The sequence below is a fragment of the Callithrix jacchus genome, chromosome 22 (assembly GCF_049354715.1).
Source record: "Callithrix jacchus isolate 240 chromosome 22, calJac240_pri, whole genome shotgun sequence".
NCBI lineage: Eukaryota > Metazoa > Chordata > Mammalia > Primates > Cebidae > Callithrix > Callithrix jacchus.
In genome coordinates, this window is record NC_133523.1 from 31,861,746 (window position 1) to 31,889,555 (window position 27,810).

At 50.5% G+C, this 27,810-nt stretch overlaps 1 protein-coding gene and 1 long non-coding RNA gene across 3 annotated transcripts; one reads left to right on the forward strand and one right to left on the reverse strand.

Moving 5' to 3' along the window:
• Positions 1 to 6,123: 6,123 nt before the first annotated feature.
• On the forward strand, positions 6,124 to 16,922 carry UPK1A (uroplakin 1A). The gene is made up of 7 exons (XM_008987753.5): positions 6,124 to 6,494; positions 8,063 to 8,263; positions 12,359 to 12,433; positions 12,561 to 12,668; positions 14,603 to 14,782; positions 16,217 to 16,300; positions 16,380 to 16,922. Exons 1-7 carry the CDS (start codon positions 6,264 to 6,266, stop codon positions 16,422 to 16,424), a joined length of 924 nt encoding a protein of 307 aa, XP_008986001.3. The 5' UTR covers positions 6,124 to 6,263; the 3' UTR covers positions 16,425 to 16,922.
• Positions 12,355 to 27,147, reverse strand: LOC103789904 (uncharacterized). 2 transcript variants are annotated; one of them, XR_008478685.2, is made up of 5 exons: positions 27,042 to 27,147; positions 22,395 to 22,488; positions 19,732 to 19,823; positions 19,487 to 19,587; positions 12,355 to 12,466 (listed from the first exon to the last, which is right to left on the reverse strand). It is a non-coding gene; the product is annotated as an uncharacterized LOC103789904 (long non-coding RNA). The 2 variants fall into 2 exon arrangements; XR_013530746.1 differs by lacking the exon at positions 22,395 to 22,488.
• Positions 27,148 to 27,810: the final 663 nt, after the last annotated feature.

Consider the following 27,810-nt stretch of genomic DNA (forward strand, 5'->3'; position numbering starts at 1 on the left):
CTCCCAAAGTGCTGGGATTACAGGCATGAGGCACTGCACCCAGCCAACACCAGGAAGAGTTCTTTTTTTTTGAGATGGAGTTTCGCTCTTGTTACCCAGGCTGGAGTGCAATGGCGCGATCTCGGCTCACCGCAACCTCCACTTCCTGGGTTCAGGAAATTCTCCTGCCTCAGCCTCCTGAGTAGCTGGGATTACAGGCACGCGCCACCATGCCCAACTAATTTTTTGTATTTTTAGTAGAGACGGGTTTCACCATGTTAACCAGGATGGTCTCAATCTCTTGACCTTGTGATCCACCCGCCTCGGCCTCCCAAAGTGCTGGGGTGACAGGCGTGAGCCACCGCGCCCACCCACCAGGAAAATTTCAAATGAAATAGGATAGCCAGTGAAAAGCCAAGGTGCTAAACTCCCTGAGTCCAGCCACCCAATTCTGCCCAGGGGCTGCCACCCATGCCAGTGTTACCTGTACATTCCTTTAGAGATAGCCTTTGCATCTAGAAGTATTTGTAAATATACTGATCTGATTTGATATGGTGCCCATTTACTCCCTGATCTATTTCCGTTTGCTCACATGGTCCCTGCCACACTGGCCTCTTCAGTGCGCAGAAACTCTGTGAGCAAATGAAGTATTTTGTCACACCAGGCTGGGTCCAACCCGAGTCCTTTACCCTTGCTGTTTGCTTGGCCTGTAGTGTTTGTCCACCAGCTGCCCACAGACTCACCCCCTCACCACCTTCAGGTCTTCATTTATCGAGGCCTTGCCTGACCACCCAGCCGACAACTTCAACTCCTCCCGCTTTGTGCCCCTTCATTCCTTTTGTTTCTTAAGGACTTACCACTAACATGCCAAATATCCTTCATCACTGCACCACTGGAATATAATTTCCATGCGGGCAGATTTGAAAATGGATATTTAGGATATGGTGGCTCATGCCTGTAATCCCAGCATTTTGGGAGGGTGAGGTGGGCAGATAACCTGAGGTCAGGACTTTGAGACCAGCCTGACTAACATGAAGAAACCCTGTCTCTACTAACAATACACAGTATTAGCCGGGAATGGTGGTGCATACCTGTAATCCCAGCTACTCAGGAGGCCAAGGCAGGAGAATCGCTTGAATCTGGGAGGCGGAGGATGCGGTGAGCCAAGATCATGCCATTGCACTCCAGCCTGGGCAACAAGAGCGACACTTCATCTCAAAAAATATATATATATATTTATTTATTTATTTAATTACCCCTTTCAACTTTTTTTTTTGAGATAGGATCTTACTCTGTCACCCAGGCTGACGTGTAGTGGCATGATCTCATACCCAGCTAGTTTTAATTTGTTTGTTTTTGATAGAGACGGGACGTCACCATGTTGCTTAAGCTGGGCTCAAACTCCTGAGCTCAGGTGATTTGTCTGCCAAAGCCTCCCAAAGTGCTGGGATTACAAGCCTAAACAACCATGCCCAACCTGCGCTTTTCCACATGTTCTAATCTCATCTTTTTTCTTTTCTTTTCTTTTTTATTTATTTATTTATTTCGACACAAGGCCTTGCTCTGTCACCCAGCTAGAAGTGCAGTGGCCCAGTCATAGCTCACAGCACCCTTGAACTCCTAGGCTCAAGAGATCCTCCAACCTCAGCCTCTCAAGTAGCTGGGACTACAGGCGTGCGCCACCACACCCAGCTAATTTTTGTATTTTTAGTAGAGATGGGGTTTCACCTCGTTGACCAGGATGGTCTCGATCTCTTGACCTCGTGATCCACCTGCCTTGGCCTCCCAAAGTGCTGGGATTATAGGCGTGAGCCACCGTGCCCGGCCTCAAGGTTCTCTTTTTATCTTTCAACAATTTGATTATGATATGTCTAGTGATGGATATCTTTGAATTTATCCTAGTTGAAGATTGTTGAGCTTCTTGGCTCTATAGACTAATGGTTTTTTCCATCAGATTTTGGGAGTTCTCAGCCATTCTTTCTTCATATACTCTTTTTTACCCCTTCCTTTTTGTCCTCTGCTTCTGGGACTCCGATTATTTGATGATGTCTCACAGGTCTCTGAAGCTCTGTTCATTTTTCTTCATTCTTTTTTCTTTTTGTTCCTTAGGTTTGATCATCTCAACTCATCTATTCTCATATTCACTGACCTTTTCTTCCACCTACTTAAATCTTGCTGAACTCTCTGTTGAAGTTTTTCATTTTAGTTACTGTACTTTTCAAGTCCCAAATTTCTGTTTAGTTCTTTTAAAATAATTTCTGCTTTTAGGCCAGGCATGGTGGTTCACACCTCTAATCCCAGCACTCTGGGAGGCCAAGGTGGGTGGATCACTTGAGGTCAGGAGTTCAAGACTAGCCTGGCCAACATGCTGAAACCCCATCTATACTAAAAATAAAATACAAAATAAAAAATACAAAAATTTACTAGGTGTGGCAGCAGGCGCCTGCAATCCTAGTTACTCTGGAGGCTGAGTCAGGAGAATCGATAGAACCTGGGAGGTGGAGGTTGCAGTGAGCCAAGATGGCACCACTGCACTCCAGCCTGAGGAAGTGAGACTCCATCTCAAAAAACAATTCTACTTTAATTTTTATTCTCTATTTGGTGATACACTTTCTCATACTTTGATTTAGTTGTTTAGATGACTTCCTTTAGCTCTTTGAACATATTTTCAGGAGCTTATTTAAAGCAAGTTCAATGTCTAGACTTCCTGAGAAACTTTGTATTGATTGCTTTTTCCCTTCTTTATAAGCTATATTTTCTTTTTCTTCCTTTTTTTTTTTTTTTTCAAGACAGAGTTTCACTCTTATTGCCCGAGCTGAGTACAATGATGCTATCTTGGCTCACCACAACCTCCGCCTCCTGGGTTCAACCGATTCTCCTGCATCAGCCTCCTGAGTAGCTCAGATTACAGACATGCGTCACCACACCCAGCTAATTTTGTATTTTTAGTAGAGACAGGGTTTCTCCTTGTTGGTCAGTCTGGTCTCAAACTCTCCACCTCAGGTGATCTGCCCGCCTCGGCCTCCCAAAGTGCTGGGATTACAGGCATGAGTCACTGCGCCCTGCTATTTTCTTGTTTTTTTTTTTAATGTCTCGTAACTTTTTTTTTTGAAAACTGGACACTTTAAATAATATAATGTGGCAACTCTGAAATCAGATTCTAACCCCCAGCCAGGGTTTGTTGTTTTGTAGTTTGTTGCATAAAGGAGTTCCCAGGGACAAATGGCCTGGGTCATAGGATAGACATATGTTCAGCCTTAGGAGATGCTGGCATTGTGATTTTTTAAAAGAAGTAATTAGCGCCGGGCGCGGTGGCTCACGCCTGTAATCCCAGCACTTTGGGAGGCCAAGGCAGGTGGATCACGAGGTTAAGAGATCGAGACCATCCAGGTCAACATGGTGAAACCCCATCTCTACTAAACATACAAAAAATTAGCTGGGCATGGTGGCGTGTGCCTGTAATCCCAGCTACTCAGGAGGCTGAGGCAGGAGAATTTCCTGAACCCAGGAGGTGGAGGTTGCGGTGAGCCGAGATCGCGCCATTGCACTCCAGCCTGGGTAACAAGAGCGAAACTCTGTCTCAAAAAAAAAAAAAAAAAAAAAAGAAGTAATTAGCACCTCAACATTTATTGTTTTGAAGACTGACTTACGTAACAGTAAGAAATAATCATGAAAATTCAAGTTTGACATCAAAGTACACCAGCTTTCTGTTTCATAGTGAAACAGATACCTTTTATGACTGGTGGCATGTTAATGCCCCATTGATTGTTTTGCTTTGATTGGACATTTTATATAACTTGCAAATTTTAACAGTTACCAACTATCTGATAATGAAAATATTGGCCATGTGCCATGGCTCATGCCTGTAATCCCAGCACTTTGGGAGGCTGAGGTGGGCAGATCATTTGTGGTCAGGAGTTTGAGACCAGCCTGGCCAACATGGTGAAACCCCATCTCTGCTAAAAAAACTCAAAAATTAGCTGAGCGTGGTGGCGCATGCCTGTAATTCCAGCTACTCAGGAGGCTGAGGCAGCAGAATCGCTTGCACCTGGGAGGTGGAGGTTGCAGTGAGCAGAGATAGAGCCACTGCACTCCAGCCTGAGCGACAGAGACTCTGTCTCCAAAAAAAAAAAAAAAAAAGTCTGCTTATTAGCATGGCCTTATTATTTTGCAAATTGTTATTATTATTATTATTTTTTTTTGAGACAGAGTTTCGCTGTTGTTACCCAAACTGGAGTGCAATGGCACGATCTCGGCTCACTGCAACCTCCGCCTTCTGGGTTCAAGCAATTCTCCTGCCTCAGCCTCCCGAGTAGCTGGGATTACAGGCGTGCACCACCGTGCCCAGCTAATTTTTGTATTTTTAGTAGAGACGTGGTTTCACCATGTTGACCAGGATGGTCTCGATCTCTTGACCTCGTGATCCACCTGCCTCGTCCTCCCAAAGTGCTGGGATTATAGGCATGAGCCACCGCGCCCAGCCTATTTTGCAAATTATTTAAGCCCAGACTTACAAAGTGTACTTGTGTACTTTGTTTATGTACATTATTTATATTTTCTTTAATATGCATGTAAATAAAAAAGCTGTTCAAGCACAGTGGCTCACGCCTGTAATCCCAGCACTTTGGGAGGCTGAGGCGGGAGGATCACTTGAGGCCAGGGGTTTGAGACCAGCCTGGGCAACATAGACCCATCCCCCTACGCATTTCCAGAAAAACGATTTAAAAATCTAAAATGGGTTAAGTAAAACCAAATTAACCATTTTAATTGGAAAACATCTCATGTATCTTATTACCAAGTCTTGATTCTGGGATTTTCAGTGTCATTTGTTTGCCGAATTCGCAGACACCGCAAGGGGGAGCCATGGCTCCAACAGCAGAGGCAATAAACCGCCTAGCCTTGGGGTTGAGAAATTCCGGCGACGGTGTTGGGAGCCCCCACCATTTTCGCCTGCAGAGCCAGGCCTGCGCCGCGAGGGGGCGGCATCGGAGAGACCGCCGCGTCTCGGGAGCAGGCTGCAGGGCGCGGCTGCCCGCAGTACCAGCCCCAGAGGAGAAGCGCTGGCTGCGTCCCCATCCTCCCCGGAAGCGGTCTGATGATACCCATTTCGCAGATGGGCAAATGCAAAGGCGGAACCGGGATTTGAGCCTAGGTCTCTTTCATTCTGCAGCCTGAAGAAATAAATGTCTCTGCTTGCTCTGTGTGTGTTGGGGGCAACCGGGACTTTTCTGCAACCAAGCCCAGTGTGCCCCCTCTCATCTTATAGCACGTTCTTCTCCCGCTTGTGCTCATCGGAGACTCCCTTCACACACCTATCCTGGATGCCATCCTTCCGCCTCAGCCTTCTAAGCACCCCTTCCACCTGTCCCCTCAACTCCCCACTGCTCTGCCTCGGTCCAGCCCTGGGGTCGACAGGGGTCCCTGCCTGGACCTCCCCACGGGCTCCCTCTCAGAGGAGCAGCCACCTGCCAAGGTCACACAGCAGAAGAGGCACTTTTGGGATTCAAGACCCATCTATGGGTCCAAAGTGAATTTTTTTTTTCTTTGAGAAAGGGCCTGGCTCTGTCACTCAAGCTGGAGTGCAATGGCATGACCTTGGCTCACTGCAACTTCTATTGTCCAGGTTCAAGCGATCCTCCCACCTCAGCCTTCAGAGTAGCTAGGACCACAGGCATGAGCCACCACGACAGGCTAATTTTTTTTTGTATTTTTTGTAGAACCAGGGTTTCACCATGTTACTCAGTCTGGTCTCAAACTACTGAGTTCAAGCGATCCACCTACTTCAGTTTCCCAAAGTGCTGGAATTACAGGCCTGAGCCACTACACCCCACCCCGATTTGGATCTTGTTCCTGCTTCCAGGATGACCCATGTCCTGGCAAGAGAGATACCAGGTGGTGCTCGCACCCCTCCACCACCACGGGAGCCTGGGACCCAGAGGCCATGGGTCCTGAACAATCTGGAATTTCAGGTCTATAAATCATGGGGGTGGCAGGGAGCCCATCAAAGCTGTTCACCCATTCTGGCCTGCTGGCTCGGCCTCTTGTCCGTCCCCCCACACCACACACACCCTCCTTCCTTCCTGGGAGACTGGCCCAAGGAGGGGCCTGGGCGTATATAGGGAGCCACAGTGGGTGGGGCTGGCCAGAGAGGCTCCAGGGACAGAAGGTGAGGAGGGGGCTCTGGGAATCTGGGTACAGCATGGGGGCTCTGAGGCTCAGGAGGGGCAGTGCCCGGTACGGGCCAGTGACTGCCCCACCGGAGCCCAGGTGTCCTCTTCTGCAAAATGCCAGAACTGTGGGCAAAGTGGTACCAGCCTGGGCCCTGCAGAGAGCCAGAGCAAGCCCTGACAGCTGCGGAGGCTCAGAGCTGGCGATCTGTCTGGCCCTTTATGCTCCTGGTCTCATCCTGCTCCTGTGTCCCGGGCAGAATGGTGGTGTCTGCAGCGGCAGCAGAGGCCAAGAAGGGATCTCCAGTTGTGGTGGGCCTGCTGGTCATGGGCAACATCATTATTCTGGTGAGACCCGCCCAGGTGCTGGGAGCTGAGTGGGTGTGTGGTGGGGAGGGGGCAGTCCTGAGCTCAGGGTGAGGGTCCAGAACTGCCTTGAGGGCAGACTCAGCCGTCAGTGCAGCCTGGGTTTACACGCCAGCTCTGCCTCTCCCCAGCTCTGTGACCTTAGCAAGTGACTGTCCCTCTCTGTGCCTTCTTTCCTCATCTGTAGATTATGTCCTCATTGTGTGGGCTGTTGATGTGGATTAACCCATGCATGGCCCTCAGCTCAGGGAAAGCGCCTAGCCAATGCCGGCTATCACCGTCAACGTCACTGTGGACATGATGCGACCCCCTGGTGCATAGGCCACAACAAGAAGGAAAGACGACAGCGTCTTTCTTTCAATTAACATTGGGCTTTGGTTTTATGCTTGTTTCATTTTCGTTTTTTTTTTTTTTTTTTAAACGGAGTCTCATTCTGTCACCCAGACTGGAGTGCAATGGCCAATCTCAGCTAACTGCAACCTCTGACTTCTGGGCTCAAGTGATTCTCCTGCCTCAGCCTCTGGAGTAGCTGGGATTACAGGTGCCCACCCCCCTCCCCCCAGCTAATTTGTTTTTTTGAGACGGATTCTCACTCTGTCACCCAAGCTGAACTGCAGCGGTGAGATCTTGGCTCACTGCAACCTCCACCTCCCAGTCTCAAGTGATTCTCCTGCCTCAGCCTCTCAAGCAGCTGGGATTACAGGCTTGTGCTACCATGCCCAGCTAATTTTGTATTTTGTAGTAGAGACGGGGTTTCTTCATATTGGAGTACAGGTGTGTGCCACCACACCCAGCTGCTTTTTGTATTTTTGGCAGAGACAGGGTTTCACCATGTTGGCCAGACTGATCTCAAACTCCTGACCTCAGGTGATCCACCCACCTCGGCCTCCCAAAGTGTTGGGATTACAGGTGTGAGCCACCTCGCCTGGCCTTGTGTTTGTTTTAGAGGCGGGGTCTATCTCTGTTGCCCAGACTGCAGTGCAGTGGTGTGATCCTAGCTCACTGCAGCCTCTCGCCTTAGCCCCCTGAGTAGCTGGGACTACAGGTGCACATCACCACATCTGGCTAAATATTTTATTTTTTGTAGAGATGGGCTCTCACTATGTTACCCAGGCTGGTCTCAAACTCCTGGGCTCAAGCAATCCTCCCACCTCGGCCTCCCACAGTGTGCTGGGATTATAGGGGTGAGCCATCTTGCCTGGCATATTTGTAGTATTTATGGCCATGGTTATGTCGCCTTCTCAGGGAATAACAACATCGTCAAGGGAGGGCAGACAGATAGACTGTCTTCTCTGTGCCAGGCTGCTGTTCCAGCCTTTCATCCTTGAAGCAACTGGCAGCTGGGGCTTGGGGGTCGGAGGTCTGGCTGGGCCACCTCTTCTCTCCTGGCCTCTGTTCACCCTGATCACTGCTCATGGAAGGGGAGGTCTTTGCCTGCCTTACTGAGAGGGCAGTGGAGGCTCCGAATGGGGAAGAAACTTGCTCATGGAGATGCCTGGTGCCAGGGCTGTTGGTCCCGAGCAGACCTTTCTAACCCACCGCTCTGTCAGCTGTCAGGCCTGGCCCTGTTTGCCGAGACAGTATGGGTGACAGCTGACCAGTACCGTGTGTACCCACTGATGGGCGTCTCGGGCAAGGATGATGTCTTCGCTGGTGCCTGGATCGCCATCTTCTGTGGCTTCTCCTTCTTCGTGGTCGCCAGCTTTGGTGTAGGTGCCACTCTCTGCCGCCGCCGGTCCATGGTCCTCACGGTAAGGCCCGGGGGAGGGGGGAGGGGGACACTGGAAGCCAGTTCAGTGGCAGGCGCCTCGCCAGCCACCAGCATGAGTTCCCCACAGTGCCACACTCCCCAGGCATCATCTCACTCAGTCCTCCCACAGTCCAATAACCCAGGCCCAGCAGTTACCCGTTTCACAAAGAAACCAGGGCATAGGGGGAGGAGCAGGGCTCTGCACAGAGAGGACTTGAGTAGCAGGGCTGAGTTTTTGTTTTTTGTTTTTGGTAAAGATGCGGGGGGGGGCTCACTATGTTGCCCACGCTGGTCTTGAACTCCTGGCTCAAATGATTCTTGCAACTCGGCCTCCCAAAGTGCTGGGATTACAGGTGTGAGCCACCCCACCTGCACCCAGTGCAGGGCTGGGCTTTGAACCCCTGCTAGCTGCTCTCCAGAGTCTGTGCTCATGAACTCTGCCAATAACAGCACAGCTACCATTTAATAGGTGTTTACTACATGCCACGAGCTGTTCTACAGGGTTTTCTGGATTAGTTCATTTATCCCTTACAGTCCACCAAGAGGTACCATCATCAGCATGACCCTGTTTGATGGAGACTGAAACTGAGGCTCAGAGAGGTGAAGTCACTTATCCAGGGTCACACAGCAAGACAGTGGCAGAGCCAGTTTCAACCTGAGAAGACTGGCTCTTGAGTCTGTGCTCTTAATCTCTGCCCACAACCGTAACCCACATTTCACAAGTGCCTAACCTAGGGTAAGCACAGTTAGAGTTAGGTGGTGGCTCACGCCTGTAATCCCAACACTTTGGGAGGCTGAGGCAGACAGATCACTTGAGGTCAGGAGTCCGAGACCAGACTGGCCAACATGGTGAAACCCCATTTCTACAAAAAAAAAAAAAAAAAAAATTAGCCAGGCATGGTGGCAGGCACCTGTAATCCCAGCTACTGGGGTGGCTGGGGCAGGAGAATCACATGAACCCTGGACTCCAGCCTGGATGACAGAGCAAGCCTGCATCTCAAAAAATAAAAAAAAAATGAGCTTCCTCAGTCCTCCCAAAAGCCCTTCACAGTTAGTGCTTTTCAACCCATTTACCAGATGAGGAAACTGAGGCTCACAGAGGCCAATAGCCTCTCCCAGGTGACCAAGAGAGCAGGGATTCCAATCCAGGCCCAAATGATACAGAGACAGCACTGTGCTTCCTCGACACCCTCGGGTTTTTCAGATTCCCAGGAGAAGCTAGTCATCTGATGAACATGCTCATGAGCAGGAGCTTTGTGCCGAGCCCTACACTGGGCACTGGGGCTCTGTGCTGAGCAAGACATAAAAGCCCTTGACCTAGGGGAGCAGCGCTCAGAGGAAGAAGACAGTGAACAGGAGGGAGGTCAGGAGCCAGGGGAGGGCGAGGGAAGACCTCACTGCCAGGGAAAGCAAAGGTCTAGAGGCACTGGGGGTGAGGCAGGTGTCTAACTGGAGGAAGAGCCTTCCAGGTGGGTGGCAGCAAGGGCAAAGGTGCTGAGGACAGAGCGGACCAAGAGTCCAAAGCAGCTGGAGCTGAGTGAGGAGGAGGTTGGGGGGTGAGAGGAAATAAGGCAGACAGGTGAGGAGGAGAACAGTGATGGGGGATGGGAAAGAAGCAGGCAGGAGGTGGGTACTATGGACTTTGGCTTTATCCTGAGTAAGATGGAGCCATAGACTCCCTCCCTCTCTCCCTCCCTCCTTCCCTCCCTCCCTTCCTCCTTTCTTCCTTCCATTTGTTTTTCTTTTTCTTACTCTGTTGCCCAGGCTGGAGTGCAGTGGTGCGATCTTGGCTCACTGTAACTTCTGCCTCCCAGGTTCAAGTGATTCTCCTGCCTCAGCCTCCTGAGTAGCTGGGATTACACGCTTGTGCCACCACAGCTAGCTAATTTTTTGTATTTTTAGTAGAGATGGGGTTTCACCATGTTGGTCAGGCTAGTCTCGAAATCCTGATATCGTGATCCACCCGCCTCTGCCTCCCAAAGTGCTGGGATTACAGGTGTGAGCCACTGTGCCTGGCCACATCCATTTGCTTTTCTAGACAGGGTCTCACTCTGTTGCCCACTCCTTCCTTCCTTCCTTCCTTCCTTCCTTCCTTCCTTCCTTCCTTCCTTCCTTCCTTCCTCCCTCCCTCCCTCCTTCCTTTCCTTCCTTCCTTCCTTCTTCCCTCCTTCCTTCCTTCCTTCCTTCCTTCCTTCCTTCCTTCCTTCCTTCCTTCCTTCCTCCTTCCTTCCTTCCTTTCCTTCCTTCCTTCCTTGTTTTTCTAAATAAGGTCTCACTCTGTTGTCCAGGCTGGAGTTAGTGGCACAATCATAGTTAATTGCAGCCTCAAACTCTTGGGCTCAAATGATCCTCCCATCTCAGCCTCCCAATAAGCTGGGACTACAGGTGTGCACCACCACGTACAGCTAATTTTTCTATTTTTTTTGTCAAGATAGAGTCTCACTATGTTGCCCAGACTGGTCTCAAACTCCTGGCCTCAGGTGAGCCTCCCAAAGTGCTGGGATTACAGGCATGAGCTGCCACACCTGCCCTCTTATTTTCTTATCCTGTATTTAATTCTCTGGCATAACAATTTAACAAAAGCCCTAAAAATTCATCCAACTATTTTTAAAAATGTGTTTGTGTCTGTCTTCCCTATTAGTTTTTTTTTTTTTTTTTTTTAGATGTATTCTCTCTCTGTCACCCAGGCTGGGGTGCAATGGTGTGATCTCAGCTCACTGAAACCTCTGCCTCCCAGGTTCAAGTGATTCTCCTGCCTCAGCCTCCCAAGTAGCTGGGATTACAGGTGCCCACCACCCCACCCAGCTAATTTTTGTATTTTTAGTAGAGATGGAGTTTCACCATGTTGGTCAGGCTGGTCTTGAACTCCTGACCTTGTGATCTGCCCACCTTGGCCTCCCAAAGTGCTGGGATTACAGGCGTGAGGCACCGCACCAGCCTTTCTTTCCAAATGTCTTATGGGAAATTTCTAATGTAGACTAGAGTACGTGGTGTCTGAGCCCAGCACACCTCTCACCTGACTTCAGCAATATCAGTCACGGACTGCCCACATTGTCTCCTCTATCCCCTTTCTCCCAGACTTTTCTTCTGGGTATCTTGAAGCACATTCTAGATGTCAAGTCACTTACCTGTAAGTACTGGAGTGCACATATCTCTGAGTGATAAGCACATTGTTTTAAAGCAGTCGGGTTGTGTTGTGTGATGTCATCCCGTCTCCCAGCAGCAGAGTTCACACATCCACACACAACCTCCTGTTGCTTTATAGGTGAAGGTGCAGGGGAGGACAGGAAAAGAAATTTCATCAAACATCAACTGTTGAGCTTTTTTTTTTTTCTCCTACCCTCCATGTCGTTGACACAATCCACCAAGTTCACCCAAGTTCCTTTATATCTTCCAACACCTAGTCTGTGTCAAATGTCTCTGGTTATCTGAGAACATCATATTATGTTTGTTTGTTTTGTTTTAAGAAACAGGGTCTCTATCTGTCACCTGGGCTGAAGTGCAGTGGTGTGACCTCGGCTCACTGCAGCCTCTGCCTCCTGGGTTCAAGCGATTCTCCTACTCAGCCTCCCAAGTAGCTAGGACTACAGGCACGTGCCACCATGCCCAGCTAATCTTTGTATTTTTAATAGAGACAGGGTTTTGCCATGGTGGCCCAGCTGGTCATGAACTCTTGACCTCAAGTGATCCACCCACCTCGGCCTCCAAAGTGCTGGGATTACAGGGGTGAGCCACCACGCTTGACCCAAAGTTTTGTATTTTTAGTAGAGATGAGGTTTCACCATGTTGGCCAGGCTGGTCTTGAGCTCTTGACCTCAGGTGATGGCCCCCTTGGCCTCCCAAAGTGCCGGGATTACAGGCATGAGCCACCCACCATGCCTAGCCTATCTCAAAAATAATTAAATATTTCAAACATACAGAAAAGTTGGAAGACTTATACAGCAAACACCTGAATACCCACCATATATTACAGATGCTACTATTCACACTGCCCTAAACTTTTTAAAAAGTTGCATTTCCACAACGATGCGTTCCTGGTGGGGGTGTGGCTTCACCGGCTCTGCCCGACGCGCCGTCCTCCCTCTGATCTCCCCAGTACCTGGTGCTCATGCTCATCGTCTTCATCTTCGAGTGCGCCTCGTGCATCACGTCCTATACCCACCGTGACTACGTGAGCGGGGCGAGGCCCGGGGAGAGGCCTGACCTGTGTGGGAGGGGCGAGGGTCCGGTGCTGCGGGTCAGAGGTCACCCCGGGTCCCCACCCAACAGCCCTGCCGACCCCTGTTCTCTCTCTGCAGATGGTGTCTAATCCATCCCTGATCACCAAGCAGATGCTGACCTTCTACAGCGCGGACACGGAACAGGGCCAGGAGCTGACCCGCCTCTGGGACCGTGTCATGATTGAGGTGGGCCCGGTGGACCGGTTCTGGGAGGGCCTGGGGCTCCCGCTATATCCTCTTGTAGAGGAGTGAGTGCCTTAAAGACATCACTCATGAGATGGCTAGGAGAGCAGGGCTGCCGTCATCACCGTTCTCCAGGTGAGTAAACAGGCCCAGAAAGAGGAAGTCCCTTGCCCGAGGCCATGCAGTAGAGCTGGGACTGGAAGCGGCAGCCTGGCTCCAGAGCCCCTCCCTTAGCCTACACACAGCACCTCAACGGAAATGTTGACAGTGCTAACAGTGATAGTAACGGCACCATTCACGGAGCACTAACGTGTGTTTGACACTGTTCAAAGGACTTTTATTTTCGTATTTTGAGATGGAGTCTTGCCCTGTTGCTCAGGCTGGAGTGCAGTGGGGTGATCATAGCTCACTGCAGCCTCCAACTCCTGGGCTCTAGTGATCTGATCGTCCCACCTCAACCTCCCAAGTAGCTGGGAATACAGGTGCACCTCACCACACCCGGCTAAGTTTTTTTAATTGTTTTTTGTGGAGACAGGGTCTTGCTCTATTGACTAGGCTGGTCTCGAACTCCTGGGCTCAGGATTTGAGTGATTCTCCTGCCTCAGCCTCCCAAACTGCTGGGATTACAGGCATGAGTCACCAGTGCCTGTCCTCAAAGCACTTTTAGAGCTTATTTAATCCGCACTACCACGCCATAAGAGAGATCACCTTTTTAGTGAGGAGGAGACCAAAGAAGGAGGTTGAATATCTTGGATGAGGTCACACAGCTGGCAGGTCACAGAACTGGGAGGACTCAAACTCAGACTGCCAGGTTTGAAGAGATACACCCTTCATCAAATCCAACTTGATACTGCATTGGAGGAGGAAGATTGGCTGGATGCAGTGGCTCATGGCTCACACCTATCATACCAACACTTTGGGAGGCCGAGGCGGGCAGATTACTTGAGGCCACGGGTTCGAGACTATCCTGGCCAACATGGTAAAACCCTGTATCTACAAAAAATACAAAAATTAGTCAGGTATAGTGGCGTACACCTGTGATTCCAGCTACTCGGGAGGCTGAGGCAGGAGAATGGCTTGAACCCAGGGTGCGGAGTTTGTAGTGAGCTGAGATCGAGCCACTGCACTCCAGCCTGGGTGACAGAGGGAGACTCTGTTGCCAAAAAAAAAAAAAAAAAAAAGGAAGAAATTGAGAACTTAAGAAAAACCCAAGTCCTCTAGCTAGCCAGGATTTGAACCCATGTTTGAAGGATGTCCAAACCTATGTTTTCCCGATTCAGGAGCCACAAATGAAACACCTGGATTTCTTACCAAGGCCAGGAAAAGCCAGACATCTGTCCTTTATGTATCATTTCATCAGCATAATTGTTGATAAAAAGTATTTTATTGTATTTTTTGAGACGGAGTTTCGCTCTTGATTCCCAGGCTGGAGTGCAGTGGCATGATCTTGGTTCACTGCAACCTCCGCCTCCTGGGTTCAAGCGATTCTCCTGACTGAGCCTCCCGAGTAGCTGGGATTACAGGCGCACATGACCACGCCCGGCTGATTTTGTATTTTCAGTAGCGATGGGGTTTCATCATGTGGGTCATGCTGGTCTTGAACTCCTGACCTCAGGTGATCCACCTGCCTTGGCCTCCCAAAATGCTGGGATTACCAGCGTGAGACACTACACCCGGCAAAAATATTTGAAAGTAAGTCAGAGGTGCGGGTTTGATCCAAATCCCCCATGAGCCTCCTGGTCCTGGGAGGAATATCGTCTGCTCTGTGCTCACACACACAGACACCACCTGACACACTCGCTTGGAGGCCCAGGACATGGGGAAGTTGGCTCCAGCTGTGTCAAAGGCCAACCCTGCGTCTCTTTGCTGTGTGACGTCAGGCAAGTGACTGTCCTCTCTGAGCCCGAGCCTGCCTGACCCTCCGCCTTTCTCTCCAGCAAGAATGCTGTGGCACATCTGGTCCCATGGACTGGGTGAACTTCACGTCGGCCTTCCGGGCAGCCACTCCAGAGGTGGTGTTCCCCTGGCCCCCACTGTGCTGTCGCCGGTCAGGAAACTTCATCCCCCTCAATGAGGAGGGTTGCCGCCTGGGCCACATGGATTACCTGTTCACCAAGGTGTGGCCCTCTGCCCTGCTGCCCCTGTCTGTCCATCTGTCTGTCTTCTTCTGGTCACTGTTCCCTCTCTGATTCTATGTCCTTCTGCCACCCTGTGGCTGTCTGTCTAGCTTTTTCCCTCTCCTCCTCCCCTCTCTGATTTTCTTCTTTTCTTTTATATTTTTGAGACCAAGTCTTGCTCTGTCGCCCAGGCTGGAGTGCAGTGGCACTATCTTGACTCACTGCAGCCCCTGCCTCCCGGTTCAAGCAATTCTCTCACCTCAGCCTCCAGAGCAGCTGAGATTACAGGGGCATGCTACCCTCCCAGCTAATTTTTGTGTTTTTAGTAGAGATGGAGTTTCACCATATTGGCCAGGCTGGTCTCAAACTCCTGACCTCAAGTGATTTGTCTGCCTCGGCCTCCCAAAGTGCTGGGATTACAGGCATGAGCCACTGTGCTGGGACCCCTCTCTGATTTTCTTGTGCTCTCCCAACTCTCTCAAGTCAGCAGGATGAACCCAGGGTCTGTCTGATCCAGACCTGGCACCTACAACTTTGCTCAGCCTGTCCAGGGATAAGAGCAACAAAGGGCTGGGCGAAATGGCTCACTCCTGTAATCCCAGAACTTTGGGAGGCCTAGGTGTGCAAATCACTTGAGGTCAGAAGTTTGAGACCAGCCTGACCAACATGGCAAAACCCCATCTCTACTAAAAATACAAAAATTATCCGGGCACGGTGGCATGTGCCTGTAATTTCAGCTACTCGGGAGGCTGAGGTGCGAGAATCACTTGAACCCAGGAGATAAAGGTTGCAGTGAGCCAAGATTGCACCACTGCACTCCAGCCTGGGTGACAGAGTGAAACTCTGTCTCAAACCAAACAAAACATCAAACAAAAGAAAACAAAACAATAGGCCTGGGCGGGGTGGCTCATGCCTGTAATCCCAGCACTTTGGGAGGCCAAGGCAGGAGGATCGCTTGAGGTCAGGAGCTCAAGACCAGCCTGGGCAACATATCAAGACCCAGTGCCTACAAAAAATTAGCCAGGAGTAGTGGTGTGCGCCTGTAACCCCAGCTACTGGGGAGGCTAAGGCAGGAGGATCATTTGAGCCTAGGAGGTCAATGCTGCAGTGAGCTGTGATGGTGCCACTGCACTCTAGCCCAGGCAACAGAGACTCAAAAAAAAAAAAGGAAAGCCAGTTGTAAGCAAAATCACCCTCAGACTGTCATAGCCATCAGCAGCCAGCACCTACTTGTTCAGGGCTCAGGTTCAACATCAGCTCCCTGGGGCCCCAAAACCACCTGAGGAGGTGGATAGTGCCATGGCCCCCATTGCACAGGTGAGAAAACTGAGGCTCAGGGAAGGCAATGACTTTCCCAAAGGCGCACAGGGACTCTCGCCTTCATCGGCCAGCCTCATGGGCATTCTTCTCAAAACTCCTCCACCCCCTGCTCAGGGCTGCTTCGAGCACATCGGCCATGCCATCGACAGCTACACGTGGGGCATCTCGTGGTTTGGGTTTGCCATCCTGATGTGGACGGTGAGAGACGGGGAGCCCGCAGGCTGGGCGGGCTGGGGGTGGGGGGCGGAGTGCCCTCATCTCGCTGCCTCCTTGCCAGCTCCCGGTCATGCTGATAGCCATGTATTTCTACACCACACTCTGAGGGACAAGAGGGGAAGGCCACATATGCACCCCAGCCTCCTCCACGTCCTCCTCCTGCTTCATCCACTGGGGCCTGGATGGCTGCCTCACCTCTCCCCTCTGACCTCCCTAGCCCCTCCCTCTTTCCACATCCAGGATCTTTTTCCGGGATCCTGAGCCCTACTGTGCCTCGGGTGTGCCCTGAAACCCAGGGCTTGTGTGCTCGGATCCTTGGCCCTTGACCTCATTCCAATCAGCTGGTTCCTGCCCATCTTTCAAGGGACCTCTACCTGATCCCAGCTCTTGTAGCTCTCTGAGCTCCTCCTTCCCAGCAGGTGTCGCCGTTCTTGCTGATTGTCATTTGCTTTGTCAACACTGTTCTTGCTGTTTGTGATTGTCATTTAAGCTCTGGAAGCCTCGATTGCTGTGAGAGCCTGTCATGGTCACTTTACTGTCCCCATCATCACCCAGCATGGGGCTGAGCACTTACTAGATACTCAATAAATAATGAATGGATGAATGAATGAATGAGTTTGTTTTCTTTTGGGTCAAGGGAGACTGAACAAGAACTGTTCTAGGCCGGGCGCAGTGGCTCACACCTGTAATCCCAGCACTTTGGGAGACCAAGGTGGGCAGATCACCTGAGGTCATGAGTTCGAGACCAGCCTGGCCAAAATGGTGAGAGCCCCCCCCAATCTCTGCAAAAATGTAAAAATTAGCCAGGTAAGGTGGTACAGATCTCTAATTCCAGCTACTCTGGAGGCTGAGGCAGAAGAATCTCTGGAACCCAGGAGGTAGAAGTTGTAGTGAGCCAAGATCGCACCATTGCACTCCAACCTGGGTGACAAAGCGAGGCCCCATCTCCAAAGGAAAAAAAGAAACCGTTCTGATGGAAGTGGCAGAAACCCAAGTGTCACTGACCAAAGCACAAAATGGAATTTATCAGCTCATGTAACTGAGTTAATGGGGCTGGCTTCAGGCATGTCTGGATCCAGGTGTTCAATCTAAGTGTCCAGGAAACCTGCTTCATTCTCAGACAGGATTTCTCTGGCAACTCCAGACTTAGGTCTTTATGACTAAGCAACGCAACAGAGAGAAAGAGCCTCTCTCCCAAGGGCTGTAGCCAAGGTCCAGAGTTGAATCTCGCTGTCTTGGCTTAGGTTCTAGGCCCATCGTTAGGTTGGGAAAGGGAGGGCATCTGGCTTGCTGACCCTGCATGCAGTGGCTGTGTTGGAAGGGGACTTGTTTATCAAAGGAAAATCCAGGTACCGGGCTCTTGAGACTTTACGTGATAAACAGCCTTCTGCTAGGAATACAGTTTCCAGCAAGTTCTCTCAGGGGTCCAAGACAGCAAACCATTAAGAATCAAATTGTGGTCAGGAACAGTGAGTGGCTCACACCTGTAATCCCAGCACTTGCTGAGGCAGGCAGATCACTTGAGGCCAGGAGTTTGAGACCAGCCTGGTCAATATGGTGAAGCCCTGTCTCTACTAAAAATACAAAAGAGTGCCCGGGCATGGTGGTGGGCACTTTAGTCCCAGCTACTCAGGAGGCTGAAGCAGGAGAATTGCTTGAACCTGGGAAGCAGAGGTTGCAGTGAGCCGAGATCGAGCCATTGCACTCCAGCCTGGGCTACAGAGCTCAATTGAGTCTTAAAAAAAAAAAAAATACACACACACATACATATAAATAAATAATTATAATAATTGTTTTGAGACAGAATTTTGCTCTTGTTGCCCAGGCTCGAGTGCAGTGATGCAATCTTGGGTCACCAGAACCTCCGCCTCCCGGCTTCAAGTGATTCTCCTGCTTCAGCCTCCTGAGTAGCTAGGATTACAGGCATGTGCCACCACGCCCAGCTAATTTTTTATTTTTAGTAGAGACAGGATTTCTCCATGTTGGTCAGGCTGGTCTCCAACTCCCGACTTCAGGTGATCCACCCACCTCAGCCTCCCAAAGTGCTGGGATTACAGGTGTGAGCCACCATGCCCAGCATAATAAATAATTTTTATAGGACACAGCTGTATGTGAGTTGATTATAAAAAGATGTCATAATAACTGGAAAGCCCATGTGAGGATGTTCATTACACTAACCTCAATGACCATCAGTAGGGAACTGGGTAAATTAACTATGCTATGTCCATCCTCTGGAATACCACATAGTGGTAGAAAAAGTAATGCTTGAACCTGGAAGGCAGAGGTTGCAGTGAGCCAAAATCGTGCCACTGCACTTTAGCCTGGGTGGCAGAGCAAGACTCCGTCTCAAAAAAAAAAAAAAAAAAATCACACTGCAAAAGAATATTTAATGGCATGAAAAAAATACTTGGGAAATTGTGACATGAGAAAAAAATTACAATGTAGCCAAGTGTGATTCCTTCTCTGATAAAAATATAACTATGTACACGCTTGCATTTTTTAAAGAAGGTCTTCCAAAGGTTATTGAGGAAGAGGACACATTTGCAGGGGATTTTTATTTCATTACTTGGGCATTTCGGTATTTTCCAAATATTCTATGATGATTACTGCCTTTGTCCTCCAACAAAAATGAAATAAATCTTAATTAAAATGTCACTGCTGGACATAAAATGTACAATGAGAAGGGAATTATTCTACTAAATATTTTCAAACTTTATCTGAGCAGTTAAGACAGGCCAGGGCTGGGTGCAGTGGCTCACACCTGTAATCCCAGCATTTTGGGAGGTCGAAGCAGGAGGATTGCTTGAGGCCAGGAGTTCAAGACCAGCCTGGCCAACATAGTGAGACCTCATCTCTCCAAAAAGAATGTAAAAATCAGCTGGGCATAGTGGTTTGCACCTGTAGTCCCAGCTACTCGGGAAGCTGAGGGAGGTAGATTGCTTGAACCCAGGAGGTAGGGGTTGTAGTGAGCTGTGATGGTGCCACTGCATTCCAGCCTGGACAACAGCAAGACCCTGTCCCCCCTGCCCCCGCCAAAAAAAGGCCAGGACTTGCCAGATGGGGAGCTGGGTGGTTGATCTGCCCTCTGCCCTCTGGGCAGTCAGGAAGGCAGGCTGCCGTCTCTGACTCACATCTGCCACTCGGCTTTCTAGCTCCCTGACTACATACCTGCATAGTGTGGCTCAGTCAGATCGGTAGTGGCGTGGCCTCACCCAGGCGGCTGTAGGACAGGTTTGTCTGCCCCAGTCCCCAAACTCAGAGGCCCACTCCTGTGGGTGAGAGGGGAGCAAAGAGGTCAGGGCTAGGTCAGGGCCCGGACCCCTTCAGGGCCAGGCAGCCATTCAATAGCTGTTCCCCCAACACCTCCAGCTGACTGCCTCTAACCCTCCATGGCTCCCCAGCACCCTCCTCACCTCGCACTGAGGGGCCCGTGTGGCTTGGTCCCTTGCCACCTCTCCAGATAGCTCCCTCTATCCTGCTCCACTGAGCCAAGCTCTCTCACCATCTGAGATCAGAGAATGGAAATAAGAAACCGTGTTATATAATGAGCAGGGCACACGCCTCTGACTACATCCACTTTTGCTTAGACTCCTTCCATGAGAGCAAGTTATTGTTTTGTTTTGTTTTGTTAGTAAAATGTAAAGACCCACACCCCTGCCCTTTCCTCAGGCATCTGGTGCCCACCAGTTCCTCCTCTCTGGTCACCATGTCCTTGGCTGGCGTCAGAAGAATAGGTGTAAACTTCCTAGTACATAAGAAGATCTGGTTTGACAAGTTCGAATACAGTGATGCAGAAAGGAAATTTTATGGGCAGATGAATGGGCCTGCTGTGGCCGGCACCTTCTGCCAGATCAGTGCCAGCGTGATCCTCTGTGACACTGCGAGGGTGAGAGAGAACATCCAGAAATCCCTGGCCGGAAGCTCAGACCCTGGGGCCTCCAGCAGCCCCAGTGCAAACCACAGCGAGCTGGTGGTCCCAATCGCGAGCCTGGAAGTGGAGAAGCCCAGCCTGTGCGGGCGTAATGCAGGAGCTGCAGCCCGTGTGTCTCCAAGCTGAAGGCCGAGCCTGCCGAGCATGATGACTTTGACCTGTTTGGCAGCAACAATGACAGGAGGACAGGGAGGCAGCGTGGCTGCAGAAGGAGCAGCTGCGGCGGCCCGCGGAGAAGAAGGTCAAGAAGGCCAGGCGCAGTGGCTCATGCCTGTAATCCCAGCACTTTGGGAGGCCAGGTAGATGGATCACCTTAGGTCAGGAGTTCAAGACCAGCCCAGCCAACGTCGTGAAACCCTGTCGCTACTAAAAATACAAAATTAGCCAGGTGAGATGGCTCATGCTTTTAATCCCAGATCCTTGGGAGGTAGGAAAATGGCTTTAATCTGGGAAGCAGAGGTTGCAGTGAGCCGAGATTGAGCCACTGTACTCCAGCCTGGGAAACAGAGCGAGACTCTGTCTCAAAAAAGAAAAGTCCAAGAAGTTGTGCTGGTGGCCAAATCCTCCATCCTGCTGGACGTGAAGCCTTGGGACGATAAGAGGGACATGGCTCAGCTGGAGACCTGTGTGTGCTCCATCCAGCTGGATGGGCTGCTCTGGTGGGCCTCCAAGCTCATGCACGTGGGCTACAGTATCTGGAAGCTGCAGATAGACCATGATTAAAAACAGAACGGCAAGAAAAAAAAAAAAAACACATCCCTTTGACCCACCTGACTCTGCTTCTGGGAGTCTATGCTGTACATGCAAAACCTATGCACCAGGGTAATGGAAAAGCAGAAACTAAGACATCCTGGGCTGGGCATGGCAGCTCATGCCTGGAATCCTAGCACTTTGGGAGCCCAAGGTGGGAGGATTGCATGTCCCCAGGAACCCAGTCTAGGCAATATAGTGAGACCCCATCTCTATTATATTAAAATTAAAAAAAAAAAAAAAGAAGAAGAAGAGGTCAAGGCAGGCAGATCACTTGAAGTCAGGAGTTCGAGACCAGCCTGGCCAACATAGTGAGACCCTGTCTTTACTAAAAATACAAAAATCCACTGGGTGTGGTGGCACATGCCTGTAATCCCAGCTACTCGGGAGGCTGAGGCAGGAGAATCACTTGAACCCAGGAGGTGGAGGTAGGCCACTGCACTCCAGCCTAGGGGGCAGAGCTAGACTCTGTCTCAAAACAAACAAACAAAAAAACAGTGAGAGGGCCTGGTTCGCCCTCTGGACTGTTTCCCATTGTCCACATTTGACGCCGTGCTGTGCCATCATCACATGTGGGGTCAGGAAAGCAACAGCGCTGATTCCGGGACACACGCCAGCCCTTGGAGCAGGGGTGGAGTCAGCTCCATCCACAGGGTCTGACCAGCCTGGGAGCGGGGAGGGGTTGCTTATCCAGGGCAGGCTCTGAGCCTGAGCCTTCCCAGGTGAGCCAACCCTAGAGACAAATGGACCACCCCCCCACCCCCCACCCCCGTCAACCTTCCTCCCAGCGATTCTGGGATAAATGACACAGACAGCACTGAGAATTCCATGGTAGTCGCTATTACTTCTGTCATTTTTATTAATAGCAGGGGCCCCATCATTCACCTGTGGGTTATCCATTTATTACCTCTCAGTTCCTTTTGTCACCTGGTGCCAGGTTAGACTTTGTCAATAGAGGGTGCTGGAGAGCCACTGAGGAGCCAGGGCCTCTCTGCCTCCTTCGTACTGGGCTGTGACCAGCAAGTGGCTGTTATGCTCCACATTACAGGGGGCAACCTCCAATGCTGCCCTCCTCTTTCTCCTCCTCCTCCCAGTTCTTCCTCCCCCTCCTCCCCTTCCCCTTTCTCCTTTCCACTCTTCCTTCTCCTTCCCCCTTCTCCTCCTCCCTCCTCCTCCTCTTTTCTTTAAATCTCTCTTCCTTTGTCCTCCTTCTTTCTCCCTCCTCCTTCCCTTTTCCTCCTCCTCCTCTTTCCTCCTCCTTCCTCCTCTTCCTCATTCTTCTTCCTCCCCCTTCTCCTTCTTCTTTTAAGAGATGGGGTAACAGCTGGGGCTGCAAATGAAAAAAAAAGAAAAAAAAAAAGAGATGGGGTCTCAGTTGGGTGCGGTGGCTCATACCTGTAATCCCAGCAATTTGGGAAGCCAAGGTGGATGAATCACGAAGTCGGGAGTTCAAGACCAGCCTGGCCAACATGGTGAAATGCTGTCTCTACTAAAAACACAAAAAATTGGCTGAGTGTGGTGACTGGCGCCTGTAATCCCAGCTACTCGGGAGTCTGAGGCAAGGCAGAGAATTGCTTGAACCCGGAAAGCAGAGGTTGCAGTGAGCTATCACCACTGCACTCCAGCCTGGGTGACAGAGTGAGACTCTGTCTAAAAAAAAAAAAAAAGAGAGAGAGAGAGAGAGATGGGGTCTCAGCCAGGCACAATGACTCACACCTGTAAACCCACCTGTAATCCCTCACTTTGGGAGGCCAAGACAGGAAGATCACTTGAGCCCAGGAGTTTGAGGCTGCAGTGAGCTATGGTAGCACCACTGGACTCCAGCCTGGGCAAAAGAGGTAGACCCTGTCTCAAAAAGAGAGAGAGAATAAGAGATGGGACCTCACCGTGTTGCCCAGGCTGGAGTGCAGTGGCAGGACCATAGCTCTGCAGAGCTGTCTTGAGTCTGGCCAGGGACTTGCCACTTAACCCAAGAGATTATTGAAAACATGATGTAGAATCATTGTTTCTCACGGAATTGGCTGCCTTCTCAGATTCTCTGCAAATGGAAGCAGAAATTTGCAAAATAGTTTCCCTATTTTGTAAAAGGACAAGAAAGTGGTCTTTTCGCAGAGCTACTCCCAGCCCTGCTGGACAAAATGATCAAACTAGGATCCCTGGTATTTAAGTTCCTCTCATGAAAATCCATTCAGAAAATTGAGGACATGTTGGGAGGCTGAGATGTGAGGATTGTTTGAGGCCAGGAATTCAAGACCAGCCTGGGCAACAGAACAAGGCCCTGTCTCAAAACATACACACACGCGCACACACACACACACACACACCTACACCCAGAGTCAAGGCAAGTGATATTTGTTGTCTAAAAACAACTCCGGGTTGGGCATGGTGGTTCACACCTGTAATCCCAGCACTTTAGGAGGTTGAGGCGGGTGGATCACCTGACATCAGGAGTTGGAGACCAGTCTGGTCAACATGGTGAAACCCCATGAATACAAAAACTAGCTGGGCGTGGTGGTGCGTGCCTGTAATCCCAGCCACTTGGGAAGCTGAGGGAGGTGGAGGCTGCAGTGAGCCGAGATCACCACATGCCCAGCCCAAGACAGATACTTTAAAAGAGTAAATTGGTCAGGAACAGTGGCTCACGCCTGTAATCCCAGCTCTTTGAGAGGTCGAAGCAGGCAAATCCCTTGAGGTCAGGAGTTTGAGACCAGCCTGGCCAACATGGTGAAACACTGCCTCTACTAAAAATACAAAAATAAGCCAGGAGTGATGGCAGGTGCCTGCAAATCCAGGTACCTGGAAGGCCAAAACATCACTTGAACCTGGGAGATGGAGGTGCAGTGAGCCGAGATCCCACCACTGCACTCCAGCCTGGGTGACAAAGCCGGGCTCTGTGTCAAAAATACAATAAAATAAAGAAATAGAAAATAAAGAAGGGAAATTAGGTTAAGTGATGTCATAAGGGTGGAGCCCTAATCCAACAGAACTGATATCCTTATAGGAAGAGAGACACCAAGAAGGGCATATGAGGTCACAGGGAGAAGGTGACCTTCTACAAGCCAAGGAGAAATGCCTCAGGACAAACCAACCCTGCTGACACCTTGACCTTGGACTTCCAGTTTCTGAAAGTGTGAGAAATAAATGTCTGTTGTTTGAGCCACCCAGACTATGGTGTTTTGTTACACAGCTTTAGCAAACCATTATATTCCAACTCTTCTTTGCTTCCCACTATGCCCTTTCTACCAAGCACCATGCCTAGCACAGAGTAGGTACCCCCAAAAGATGCACAAACATCATTGCCTCCTCTGGGAAGCTGCATCCCTCACCCTTCTCCACTCCTTCTCCCCTCATCTTAAGTGCCTCTTCTCAGCTTCACTTCCTACCCTTTCCACTTGGCTCTTGAAGAATATGTTTTGAGGTCTAATTCCTCTCTAGGAAATGAAAGCTTTAGGCTGGGCATAGTGGCTGGTGCCTGTAATCCCAGCACTTTGGGAGGCTGAGGTGGGCGGATCACAAGGTCAGGAGTTCGAGACCAGCCTGGCCAACATGAAGAAACCCCATCTCTACTAAAAATACAAAAATTAGCCGGACATGGTGGCAGGCACCTGTAGTCCCAGCTACTCTGGAGGCTGAGGCAGAAGAATCACTTGAACACAGGAGGTAGAGCTTGCAGTGAGCTGAGATTTTGCCATGGCACTCCAGCCTGGGCAACAGAGCGTGACTCTGTCTCAAAAAAAAAAAAAAAAAAAAAGAAAGTGAATTTGCAAGTACTCTAGACACAAATAAGGGTTAAAAAAAAAAAAAAGCCAGGCGCGGTTGTTCACGCCTGTAATTCCAGCACTTTGGGAGGCCGAGGCGGGTGGATCATGAGGTCAAGAGATCGAGACCATCCTGGTCAACATGGTGAAACCCCGTCTCTACTAAAAATACAAAAAATTAGCTGGGCATGGTGGCACGTGCCTGTAATCCCAGCTACTCAGGAGGCTGAAGCAGGAGACTTGCCTGAACCCAGGAGGCGGAGGTTGCAGTGAGCCAAGATCGCGCCATTGCACTCCAGCCTGGGTAACAAGAGCAAAACTCCAACTCAAAAAAAAAAAAAAAGGAAAAGAAAGTGAAATCTTTGAAGGCAGAGCCTGGGTCTTCTCCAGGGCTCAGCACCAATGGCATGTACCATACGAATTTTGTTTTGTTTGAGATGGAGTTCCACTCTTGTCACCCAGGCTGGAGCGCCATGGCCCAATCTTGGCTCACGGCAACCTCCACCTCCCAGGTTCAAGCAATTCTTGTGCCTCAGCCTCTCGAGTAGTGGGATTACAGGCACCCACCACCATGCCCAGCTAATTTTTGTATTTTTAGTAGAGACGAAGTTTCGCGTGTTGACCAGGCTGGTCTCGAACTCCTGACCTCAAGTGATTCACCCGCCTTGGCCTCCCAAAGTGCTGGGATTACAGGTGTGAGCCACCATGCCTGGCCAGGGGTTTAAAAAATATTTGAGTGAATGTAAGTTTCTTGACCTTGATGCATGAGCCCTGGAGAGCTAGAAGACTGAGTTCCAAGCTTCATCCCTGTGCAGCCTCGGACACTGAGCCTCAAATGTAACCATGGTCTGGGGTTTTTCCTAAGATCAAAGCTTGGGGAAAGTCCTTTGTTCTCTGAAAGCTACAGGGTTATTTTCACATCTGTTATGAACACTCTTGCCATTGAGCCGAGCGCCTGAGGCTTAGTCAGCTGCCTGGCTCCAGCTGGACTTCCTGCTGTACCTCAGATATACTAAGCTCACTCCTGCCTCGGGGCTTTTGCACTTGCTACTGCTTCTGGGAACACACAGCCCCCAGACTTTCCCATGGTCCCTTAATTTTCAGGGTCTACATCAGAGTCAAGGCAGATGATACTGACTGCAAGGAAACAACTCAGTTACAAGGCATTGTGGAACAGAAGAAATACCACTGCTCATTTAATCCCCTCAATGACTCTGAGAAGGACATACTTATTTCTTTTTTCTTGAGAAAAGGTCTCACTCTGTCATCCAAGCTGGAGTGCAATGGTGCGATCTCAGCTCACCGCAACCTCTGCCTCCTGGGTTCAGGTAATTCTCCTGCCTCAGCCTTCTGAGTAGCTGGGATTACAGGCACGCACCACCATGCCCAGCTAGTTTTTTGTATTTTTAGTAGAGACGGGGTTTAACCATGTTGACCAGGATGGTCTCGATCTCTCGTGATCCACCTGCCTCGGCCTCCCAAAGACTTATTTCTTTTTTCTTGAGAAAAGGTCTCACTCTGTCATCCAAGCTGGAGTGCAGTGGTGCAATCACGGCTCACCGCAGCTTCTACCTCCTTGGCTCAGGTGATCCTCTTACCTCAGCCTCCCGAGAGTAGTTGGGACTACAGGTGCGTGCCACCACACCTGGCTAATTATTGTTTTTGTTTTTGTTTTGAGATGAAATTTCGCTCTTTTTGTCCAGGCTGGAGTGCAATGGCACTATCTCGGCTCACTGCAACCTCCACCTCCCGGGTTCAAGTGATTCTCCTGCTTCAGCCTCCCAAGTAGCTGGGATTACAGGCATGTGCCACCAAACCCAGCTATTTTTTTGTATTTTTAGTAGAGACGGGGTTTTTCCATGTTGGCCAGGCTGGTCTCAAACTCCCGACCTTAGGTGATCTGCCCGCCTCGGCCTCCCAAAGTTCTGGGATTACAGGTGTGAGCCACCGTGCCTGACTTAAATACCTTTTTCTACATGTCAGTCCATTTTCCCAAAACCAGGGCCAATGTGACCAGCCCCGAGCCCCATCTACAAGATCAATCCTAGTTAATCATAGTGTAGCTGGAATACTGGGCTCTCACCACAGCAGGGTTCAAGTCCCAGCAATGCCCGTACCCACTGCGAGACCTGAGATAAACGACTTTACCTCTCTGGCCCTCAGAGGTTAACCTGGCAGAGTAATTACCTCCCTCACGGAGTTATTTAGGTTTCAACGAGTTGATGCACAAGCGTGCCACATGGATAAACACGAGGTGCTGTTCTACCACAATGCCAGTCCTTACCCCCTTTTTAGCGGTTTCTGTCCCTCTCGGGGCCAGGGACCACTCAGGCTGTCTCTGTCACGACCGACAGCTCCAGCTGCTGCTCCAGGCTCTTCCGCGAGGTCCCCTCCTGTCTCCTGCCCACCCCCATTCCTCCCCGCTCCAGCTCCTCAGCGAGCCGCTTGCGATGGAGGCGCCGACACACTCCGCGGAGCGGGAAGGGACCGGACTCCTCTCACAGCCTGAAACTGCTCAGCGGGGGGCAATCTAAAGCGAATACGAGCCGTGAGGCCAAGCAGAAGCGGTAGCGGCAGAGCAATGCCAGTCTCCCTAAGGCCCCCTGGCGTCTTATTGGCTGTGCTTGAGAAAGAATCCCAGGTTACGCCACTTAGAAAGGAGCAGAACGAGCCAATCAGCGGTGCAACCGCCGCGGGGCCCAGGCCAGAAGCCCAGCAGGCAGCACCTCGGGAAATTGGCAAGGGGCGAGCTCGCAGGTTGTCAATCCCGAAGCCCTGCCCAGGAGGAAAGGCTGCTGGAGGGAGTCTAACCCCTGGGCCAGTTAATGTTGGGGCAGCGCAATTGGCCGTTCCCTCTGCAGAGTCGTGGGGGGCGGGAGTGCAGGCATAGTCACTCCTGTCTCAGTTACACAGTGCACGGTTACTCCTGGCTGAGCATACAGTCGAGGTGGCAGTGGGAATTGGAAGTGCGAATGTCACGCTGTCAAACACGGGACAAGGCACTGCCCCCTCTTGTTTATTCCCTGTCCCTGTACACTTCCAGGCGAGGCAGG